The sequence below is a fragment of the Leiobunum rupestre genome, chromosome 11 (genome assembly GCF_980474605.1).
Source record: "Leiobunum rupestre chromosome 11, qqLeiRupe1.1.hap1, whole genome shotgun sequence".
Lineage (NCBI taxonomy): Eukaryota > Metazoa > Arthropoda > Arachnida > Opiliones > Sclerosomatidae > Leiobunum > Leiobunum rupestre.
This window is the reverse complement of record NC_143394.1, coordinates 14,078,175-14,089,262: the sequence shown is the minus strand read 5'-3', so window position 1 is coordinate 14,089,262 and position 11,088 is coordinate 14,078,175. Positions and strand designations below refer to the sequence as shown.

General features: G+C 34.2%; 1 protein-coding gene across 1 annotated transcript in view; it reads right to left on the bottom strand.

Moving 5' to 3' along the window:
* Positions 1 to 1,833: 1,833 nt before the first annotated feature.
* Positions 1,834 to 11,088, bottom strand: part of LOC149921397 (protein amalgam-like) — a 110,707-nt gene continuing 101,452 nt past the window's right edge. The window contains exons 9-10 of the mRNA XM_090163074.1: positions 5,376 to 5,471; positions 1,834 to 3,023 (exon numbers count right to left, since the gene is read on the bottom strand). Of these exons, the coding sequence (XP_090019200.1) occupies positions 2,923 to 3,023; positions 5,376 to 5,471 (197 nt within the window). The 3' untranslated portion in view covers positions 1,834 to 2,922. The remainder of the gene's footprint in view (positions 3,024 to 5,375; positions 5,472 to 11,088) is intronic.

Sequence of the window (11,088 nt, the reverse complement as noted above, 5' to 3'; positions counted from 1 at the left end):
TGCGAGGTCAGAAGCGGGGTCAGAAGGGTGGCCTTTTAGATACATTCTATCTGGCACACTGGCATTGATGTGTTTAGTCGATAACCTAGGCGAAAGCGTCGTGGCGCGAACCGGTCATCTGTTTCTAACCTCGGCCTATCAACGGGGCTGGAGTTTGGAAAGGTTTATCTATATTTTTAAGCTTAGTTTACGGAGCCGTTATCTAGCGCCACCTCGTTGCCTTTCGGAAAAGCTTTGTTGTGTAAAACGCTTTAAATACCCGTAATTATTAGGAAAAGCGATTAATCTGGGCAATTAGTAGGAGGCTATATCTGACCCGCGTTCGCTCGGGCTCGCGTTTGGGGCCCCGGCGCGGGCCTTGATCGTCACCCGTCTAGCTTATGGCTTTCGCATTAGGGGAATTGGGGGAAAACGTCGATTCGATTTTAATCTAGACAGGGACTATATTTTTATCGCGAAAAATTGCCTCTTACGCCAGACAGCGTTGATTAGAAGCTCGTTCGTATACTATCTACGATGAATACTGTTCAGCGAAGTAGAAGTCTCCCAACCTCAGTTTTTCCTGCACGGCACGCCATAGCGTTGCCGCGTGCCGATAAAGCAACCTCCGATATTCATCTATATATCACGAATTTCTTGCTTCAACAACAGCGCCTCCTATAAATTATATTTTGGTAAAAAGAATTACAAAATATATATTCCTTAATTGTCATTTACTCCGGTAATCCCAAGCGTCTGGGAGGTAGAGTTTGTGGATGGCCGTGTGAGGACGACCACCAATCCCACAACGGGTGGTCGGAATACTTCCGCCACGGGTGTCCCCACCCCTATCCCCACGTATCCCCGCGTTTGCGTGGTCGTTACACATCTCTCGCCCTGATTAATCAGGTGGACGAGCGGACTGAATTTGTCCCACACGTTACACTCACGCCACAAATCTTCATTCTTCCTTCTTTGAATAAAAAAATCCATTTCGAGCGACGCCCGCTAGACTTTGTTGTCGCGCAATAATTACATTATTAGGCATTTTGTTTTCTTTTTTTATTATTCTGCATAAGATTATATTAACGTTTATTATACACAATGAAAATTTATCGCGACTGGACTTAATCGAACCTTTTAATATCGGAAAAGTTAAAAGATTTTTCATTTCATCATCGTTATATTTATTGCTAATTTCTGTGTAGAAAATACACTATTTTTTATGTCTAATTTATTTAATCTTTTCTTTTTGGAAATAGCCGAGTCAACGGGGTATGTTCTTATATTTAATTTACACTTAATTACGAAATTAATATCCTACCGAAATTATACTTTGTTCGATTTCATTTTTGCGCCAATTTTAGCTTCGATTATCGTACCTTACCCGTGTACAATATTAATTATTTTTTCAAAACTAAATTTACGAAGATAAATTTGGTTTTACGTTTTTAAGGATACATTTCTATACAGTTCCTTTTTTATTAAATTATTCCCGATTTAAATATAAGTCGGTACAGTAAATCCTGAAATTTAAAATCGATTTGATTTTTAAACTTCGATCTATCGTCGCGTCGGTACGAAATCAATTTTCTTTTTAAACGTTCATCTTTCGTCGATAAGAAATCGATTTGATTTTTAAACCTCGATTGTTGAATCGAAATCGATTTTCTTTTTAAACGTTCATTTTTCGTCGATAGGAAATCGATTTGATTTTTAAACCTTAATTGTTGAATCAAAATCGATTTTCTTTTTAAACGTTCATTTTTCGTCGATAGGAAATCGATTTGATTTTTAAACCTCGATTGTTGAATCGAAATCGATTTTCTTTTTAAACGTTCATTTTTCGTCGATAAGAAATCGATTTGATTTTTAAACCTCAATCGTTGAATCGAAATCGATTTTATTTTTAACCCTCGATCGCCGATGCGAAATCGATTTCGCTTCATTTGAAATTAGAACTTAGCATTTATTTGGTTTGTTTGGAAGAATTAACGCGAAAAACTGGATAAAATTAGATCTATTTACAGTGGGCTGTGTTAATAGTCAAAAACTTAAAGCCAGCTTAAGAAAGCGTAGCTCTCAAACAACTAATTTTCATTCGAAAAATAATATCTCTTCCAGTAACGTTTTCGTTAATTTAATTTGGTCTTCAGCAATTTGCCATCTACATTTTAAGGAGACAATTTTCGCAGTTAGCGTTTTAAATAATGCAATCTTTTCTTAATAAACCTTATAAACAAAAAGATAATGGTTGACTATATACAGTAATCAGGAAACGTGATGTATTCAGACACAGACAGTCTCTTTTATATTTCCTCTTTTTTGGCACTGTTGAGACTAAAAGTTTGACTTTATTATAACGTTAAACATCTCAAAGAATTTTATTCGGACTTTTTTTTCGCGTGTAAGAGTAGATAGGTGATTAGGTCTGCGGTTTTTGTTTTAATACAACTCTTTATATTTTCATAGTTTTGGTTTTTTGGTTCCTGCATTTGAGCAAACGTTTTTGAAATATTTTTTTTAGGTCCCCAAGTTTTTTATTTATTCTTGCACGCGCTGTACACCTCGATTTAAGTACTCAAATTGTTTACTTCCCAATCTGGTCGCGGGAGAAAGAAAAAAATCAATTGGGGTTTGTTGAATTGTTGTTGGCACTATATCTTCTAGAGACGCTTTCTTAAGTGTTCTCCTTTTTTACTTTTTTTTCACAATATTTCTTTCACCACCACTTGATTTCGTTTCACAGTGACCGCCTTGCGATGGTTAAGTTCTTTATCTCTGTCTTTGTAGAGTTATCTTTGGTATTTCGTATTATTTTTATATTATATTTCGTGGCCAGGGTTTTTCAGTCGGGGTGTAAATCAAAATGGGTTATAAATAATTGTCCGATACTTGCTATGTTATCAGGCACTCGTGCGCTAGTTCTGTCATTTTTAAGTGTTAGAGAACCCCTATCCAGATGATCCTTGATATGATGGCTAGGAATGACACCCTGGAAGTTAGGGAAATTTCCGACAATCGGGACCCTTCGTTTTTGGTTCCTGCAAAGAGAACCGAAAAGAGAAATCAAGAGAACGTGTCCGCTTTGGCACGATTTAATAGACTCAATTTGTAGAGAAATCAAGAGAACGTGTCCGCTTTGGCACGATTTAATAGACTCAATTTGTAGAGAAATCAAGAGAACGTGTCCGCTTTGGCACGATTTAATAGACTCAATTTGTAGATAAATCAAGAGAACGTGTCCGCATTAGCACGATTTAATAGACTCAATTTGTAGATGAATCAAGAGAAGGTGTCCGCATTAGCATGATTTAATAGACTCAATTTGTAGATGAATCAAGAGAACGTGTCCGCATTAGCACGATTTAATAGACTCAATTTGTAGATGAATCAAGAGAACGTGTCCGCATTAGCACGATTTAATACTCAATTTGTAGAGAAATCAAGAGAACGTGTCCGCATTAGCACGATTTAATAGACTCAATTTGTAGATGAATCAAGAGAAGGTGTCCGCATTAGCATGATTTAATAGACTCAATTTGTAGATAAATCAAGAGAACGTGTCCGCATTAGCACGATTTAATAGACTCAATTTGTAGATGAATCAAGAGAAGGTGTCCGCATTAGCATGATTTAATAGACTCAATTTGTAGATGAATCAAGAGAACGTGTCCGCATTAGCACGATTTAATAGACTCAATTTGTAGATGAATCAAGAGAACGTGTCCGCATTAGCACGATTTAATAGACTCAATTTGTAGAGAAATCAAGAGAACGTGTCCGCATTAGCACGATTTAATAGACTCAATTTGTAGATGAATCAAGAGAACGTGTCCGCATTAGCACGATTTAATAGACTCAATTTGTAGAGAAATCAAGAGAACGTGTCCGCATTGGCACGATTTAATAGACTCAATTTGTAGATAAATCAAGAGAACGTGTCCGCATTAGCACGATTTAATAGACTCAATTTGTAGATGAATCAAGAGAACGTGTCCGCATTAGCACGATTTAATAGACTCAATTTGTAGATAAATAAAGAGAACGTGTCCGCATTAGCACGATTTAATAGACTCAATTTGTAGATGAATCAAGAGAACGTGTCCGCATTAGCACGATTTAATAGACTCAATTTGTAGATGAATCAAGAGAACGTGTCCGCATTAGCACGATTTAATAGACTCAATTTGTAGATAAATCAAGAGAACGTGTCCGCATTAGCACGATTTAATAAACTCAATTTGTCGATGAATCAAGAGAACGTGTCCGCATTAGCACGATTTAAAAGACTCAATTTGTGGAGAAATCAAGAGAACGTTTCCGCATTGATAAGATTAATAGACTCAATTTGTTTCACTTTCTGTACGTCTAATTTTAAAATGCACCAATTAATTATTAATATACGATCATACCTAACATAGAAGTTAACGGTAATAGTAATTGTAGGGAGCTGTTGGCTCGTGTGGCATGACAGGCTATCCACCACCCTCCTGCGCAGTGTAACGCGAATTAATGGCTTTAAAAGTCGCTCGATGATTTTGGCCTATGGAGGTGCCTTGGCTATTAGCCTAGCTAATTATTATTATTATTATTATTATTACTCTTATGTCTCTTATGTGTTCAACGTTTTCATACACCCAACATAAAATTATATATGGGGAGCGGGGTTAAAATGATCACATTTCTTGCTCAGGTCAAAGGAGACTTTTAAAGATTATAGGTTAACTTAATTTAACGAGGAGCGCTATAAATTTGACTTGTCAAAGCCGCAAGGACGACAAGATTCTTAATTTCATCTAAAACATTGGTGACGCGTAATTTGTCACGAGTTGGATTTTACATAATTCGTGTCACTGCCCAGGGAGGCTATTCTGTAAAAATCAAAAATTACAAAAATAATTAGCTAGGCTAATACCTTAGGCCTAAGTCATCAAGCGACTTTTAAAGCCATTATTTCAGGTGGCCGGGTTACAACGCGTAGGAGGGTTGTGGCAAATCAGGATCCTTCAAAAATGACAATGCGCGTGTGGAGAAGAGGCTGTTATCGAAACATAAAATTATCGATAGTATTGGTCAAATTCAAAATTGTCGCGGTCTGTAATGCCGACGTAAATGGTTTTAATGAAATGCTTCGACATACGGTCGATGGTGCCCCACAACGAAAATAAACAGATAGTTTAGTTTATGATTAGACTCAAATACTGGATATAGCGTAACATACTGCCACTACATAAAATTTAACTTATACAATCGATAGTTTGATTTTTTGATATAAACCCTTCTCCACATAGGCATTGCCATTTTTGACGGATCGGAAAGATTTTTTTTGTAATCTGGTAGTATTTAATTACTTCGAATACTAGTTTGAGTACTAAAGAGTTAGTATTTCGCACCTGTTTGGACATTCTCGGCTGACGCTTGGTAGGAACGTCCTGTGACGTCATTGGTATTCGACCATTCGGATTTCTTGGACTGACGTAACGCTTTTTCTACATTGAAAAATAGAATTCAATTTAAAATTTCTATTAGCAATATTAGTAAGTGGGAAGTGCAACTTTTAAATTTCGTAAACCCTTAAAAACGCCATCTATTGACGTTTACGAGAAATATATTCCATCCATAAAGCTAGGTTAAATAAAGCAAAGGGGATTTGCAAATCAACTTAAGCCAAAATACGTTTTTACTTAGAATCAGAATTTAGGAACCACACCTTTAGTAAACGCGCCATCTATCGACATACTGGCGCGATAATTTCCGTCCGTAAAGCTGGAGGTTTAAAAATTCGACTTAACAACGATGATTCGGAGAAAAAATTATTATTTTTCTTAAAGTTAAGCTTTATCTTCTTGACGTTAAGCCTTTTTTTTTAAAGAAAAATAAATCTTAAATAATACCATGATGTGAAAGCAAGAGGCTGTTTATTTACAGGAATAAAATTTCAATTTATTTAATGTCTGTTATTAGGCTGTCATCGCCTTTCTTTACAATATGGGCCAGTTTAGAATTGCGCCTGCGATTTGGAAGGGAGAAAAAAGACCTTCTGAAAAGGCAGGTCTGGGATGAAAAGATTCTCCCCAGACGGATAGTGTTACTAGAAAATCGATTTTACATAAGCCTTAACGCGGGCGCTTAATGTTACACTGTTTTAAAAGCAACGGTGGGAGCATTTCCGGGGTCCTCTCTTTAAATCAGAAAATTAATTCTGCAAATCCAATAGGTCTAATTCCCTCATTAGATTTGCCTGGATGCCGAATAGATTTTAACTACGTTTAATATACCACAGTCACAGGACAATTAAAATCTAATAACTTACTAGTTATTAACTGACAAGGAAACTTGCCGTGGTGGTTATCACCGATTTTGTTGAAATTCGGGGGTTAGGTAGACCTTAAAGTAGTATGGAAATTCGCAAAGGGAAAAGTTGCAATGGGCTTTAGTTTTCCTATGGCAACCGAAAATGTTTTGGAACTCGCAAAATAAAAAATCTCAATTTAAAAAAGCATGGGATTTTCTCGGTTTCACAGGGTACTTATTTACTTAAAATTAAATTTTTAAAACTAACCCAAAAAGATGAATTTGGCCTATTTTGGGTAAAATTGATCCAGGATTTTGGGTAAATTTTTACAAAATTTGAGTAACCGAGAAAATCCCATACTTTTTTAAATGGAGAGGTCAAAATCATTTTCGGTTGCCATAGAGAAACTAAAGGCCATTGCAACTTTTCCCTTTGCGAATTTTCATAATACTATAAGGTCTACCTAACCCCCGAATTTCAACCAAATCGGTGATAGCCACCACGGGTAGTCTCCTTGTGAGTTCAGTGATCGTGTGATCAAAACGAATTGAGATATGGTTTGGAAAGTAACACAAACAGGGTATTTCAGATGGATAAAACGTATCCTTGGGGTTGTCCTTAGGGTTGGCCACGCAAGCGCTTTTCTTAACCAATTTTTGAAAATAAGAAGAGTCTTTCTGACTGAGGCTTAGCACCAAATATTGAAATCGGATAATGTTCTTGTTTATTATTTAATTTAAATGATGATACTATTAACAATAATTACCGTTATAATCGTAATTAGCGTATTTTGTAATAATAGACGTAAAAATGCTTCACGTTTTGCAAACTCGAGTAAGAAATCAAAGTTGGACAAGAATGCTGGCTCGTGTGAATGGGTTTTATATTATAACTTTACCATATAATTTAATGCTATAAATGCAATGACCGATATTTTTACAACGATCTTCACCCTTGAACTTTGAGACAAATTAACATTTAAAACCTGCAGCAACCTTAGCATTTTATTATTTTAAATTTCCATATTTTCCGCCACTTTTGGTAAATAAATGACTTCCATGCGTCACTACGATTTTACCCAGAGGCGAAGAAACCGAACCAAATTCCAAATAACGTCTCTCTCGTTAAAAGTCAACAGTGTGTAAATACACTTCTGATGCTTCATTTGGAAATTAGAAATTTAAGGGAAGAAAATATTAAATTTTAATTTAATGATAATTTTCCATTAGAGGCTTACCATAAGTATAAATAACATAATAAATGAAGTATGAAATTTCCTCTTGTTTTAATGTTAATCTTTTTGGCACTAAAGCTCTCACCAAGCTCCAATTTAGACTCACAACCGAACTGACTTGTGAGTAGTATATTATCGTCTTTCGAAATAGTATATTTCACCTAGTGCAGAATATTTATGAAAATCTATTAGATAATAATTTTTGCTAATTTTGACTTTTATTGTCATTATGATGCTAATGCCATTACTAATTTTCGTAACCATAGAAAAAGTACTTTAAAAATTAGTTCATTTCAAATTCAAGCATTTTTTTCTTCAAAAAAGGGTATTTAGATATTCTCTAAGTTAAAGTTGAATTTTAATTGGTTTTTGACACGTAGAGTTATTTGGTCCGAGTTTCCTGTTTTAATTATATTTTCGAAAACCTATTGGTTCGCGTATTTCGTAAGTTTTATCATGACTTTGAATTTTTTAGGGTTGAGCTATTTTGCCGCATTTTTACTATATATGATTTTACCTTTTCACGTATTTTAAATTCAAATTTGTAATGGCCCTAATTCAAATAGATCTTTATGAATCGTCCCCTTTCGAAATATTTTCCATTTAGATAAAAACGATCTTTTAGAGCTACGGTATATAAATATACTCATGGTATATAAATATACTATCTGTAAATATATATATATATATATCTTTTTGCTATTTTATTTTTCCCATCTTCGCGAAATATTCGCGTTATTTTAGTTTTATATATAGAGGGCGCCCTATACCGTTGAGAAGGGGGAAATAAATAGGCTTATCTCCTAGCGTTAAATTTATAGATAAAAAAATGTCTATTTTGTATAGGCTATACTTTTTAATTCCCACCTATCCTCGCGAGTTCCGCTCTATCCCAACTCGGAAAGAGAGAGAAAAAAGAGGTTGCCGATAAGATCCATCGGGGTAGAGTAGGGTACGCGACGGCTATAAATCCTTAAGACTAGAAGTGAAACCCAAGAACGTTCGTTTTTCTATAAGCTTTCCCGGTGTTAGTTTAATTCATCATCTTCGCTTAAATTTATATCCCATTTCTTTGTTTTATTTATAAACGAAAACCAAGACTCATGTTTCAGACGGGCTCGTGATAAAATATTTCCGGGAAGAATATAGTCCCAAGTATAGACGCCGGTTCCTAAGTTTGTCCCTTTGTGGTTTTTCCGAGAAGACGTTCTTGGATAACTTTACCTTCTGGGTAAAATCAGCTTTACTTTCTGGGTAAGACCTGTTAGTTTTGAAAGCTCTTAAAAGCTATAAATTAAAGGGGAAGTGTCAAGCTTTAACCAGTTAGATAGCCCTATAGCCCATTAAAAACTAAAATTTATGGCGAAAACCGCATAAAGAATATGGAGTGGTTAATTTTTAATAAAATAAAGAAGTTTCGGGAAATCGCAAAGCGCGCGTCCGCCGCGACACCTGGTGAGAAGTCGGTGAGACACTCCCTGCTCGATTAAAATTGATAAAAAAAAGCTCGCGCTGCTGTAGATGCGAAAGATTTTAGTTTCTTTTTTGATTTGCACGCGCGGCGCGTTCCAGTTATAAGAGACCTAAGCCTAGATTGAGCGATTTCAAAAGTTAGGATAGTTCGCAAATCGCTCATACGGGGTTAGGTGCGCTGGCGGCAGCCCCTAAGATGGTGGCGAAAATTCAAATCAAAACACCTGGCGTTATTTTTCGTTTCAACTTTTTGGGCCAAAACTATTTTTTCAAGTACATGTACTTGTTAGTATATTGATACGGAATTAAGGCCATATTTCGAAAAGCTTGGCCGTTCCCCTTTAAATAACACTCAAGCGAAACATTCAAGATATTTTTTAAGGTCATTCAAAATTCGAAAGACATTCTTAAAATCTAGTTTTAGTATCTGCAGAAAGCCTTAATTTATGCATTCTGAAAAACTATAAGATAAATAGCACTTAGCAGAAACTTCAATACTCTTTTAAGTCTCGCAAAATTTGGAAGGTATTTTAAAATCTTTTAAAACTAGTTACGGTGAATGTACTTAATTTTGGCATTGTCAAATAATGCCAAATAGTGGAAATATATTATAATCGTCTAGGCTAATATTTTAAAGATGGTTAATATTCGCCTATAGTGCCAAATAGTGGAAAATATTTTAAAATATGGCAAATAGTGGAAGATATCGTAAAATATGGCAAGTAGTGGAAAATATTGTAAAATATGGCAAATAGTAGAAAATATTGTAAAATATGGGAAATAGTGGAAAATATTGGAAAATTCGCAAATAGTGGAAAATATTGTAAAATATGGCAAATAGTGGAAAATATTGTAAAATATGGCAAATAGTGGAAAATATTGTAAAATATGGCAAATAGTGGAAAATATTCTAAAATATGGCAAATAATGGAAAGTATTGTAAAATATAGCAAATAGTGGAAAATATTGTAAAATATGGCAAATAGAGTTAAATATTGTAAAATATGGCAAATATTGTAAAATATGGCAAATAGTGGCAAATATTGTAAAATATGGCAAATAGTGGCAAATATTGTAAAATATGGCAAATAGTGGAAAATATTGTAAAATATGGCAAATATTGTAAAATATGGCAAATATTGTAAAATATGGCAAATATTGTAAAATATGGCAAATAGTGGAAAATATTGTAAGAAATGGTAAACTTTCCAAATAGTGGAAAATATGGAAACATTTATAATATCTGATAATAGTGCCAAATAGTGAAAAATATGGGAAAAGTGTATAATTGTTAATAATAGTGCCTGATAGTAGCCAATGGTGCTAAATAGTGGAAAATATAGAAAAATCTGATAATAGTGGCTAATAATTGATTACTGCTCGTAAAAACCTAAAAACAAATTTAGTGAAATTAAATTTTTTATTTATTTTAGAGTAATAACATAATACTTCAAGTTACAAGAATATTCTTGTAAATTGAAGTATTATGTTATTACTCTAAAATAAATAAAAAAAATAATAATATTTGCTATATTGACCGCTTAAGTCCGTACTATTTGCCACCTGGAATTTTCCCATCTAGGAACACTGAATGAATATTACTTTCCAATGCTTAAAATACTTCAGCTAATTTTAAATTCCATGGTTTATTATATTTAACTTAATAAACTGAGCCTTCCGGAATTCAAGAAGGTTTCTGTAACTCGATTAGCACCAAACTAGCTTCGAGGTTTACTAACTACAATATTAAAATTGCAAATTATTTTAGACATTAGTGGAATATTTTGAAATAATTGTTTGGTAGACGAGATATCATTCCGCTTTAATATCTGATTAAATCAAAGTAATGCAGATGCGTAAATTACGGAAACTTGTTTAAAACGAAGCGATGGTGACTTAAAAATCTCCAGTATTTGTATTAAGTTAAATCTTGCTATCGAAATATTTTCGTTTAAACCCAAATGTGAGGTATCAAGAGAATAGCTTTTAGGTATTAGAACGTTTTGATTTGATGACGTTTAATTAAAAATATAAAACGAAATCTAAAGATTTATGTAACATTTCATTGAAATGTAGATAATTTTCCTATAAATATCTCCAGGAC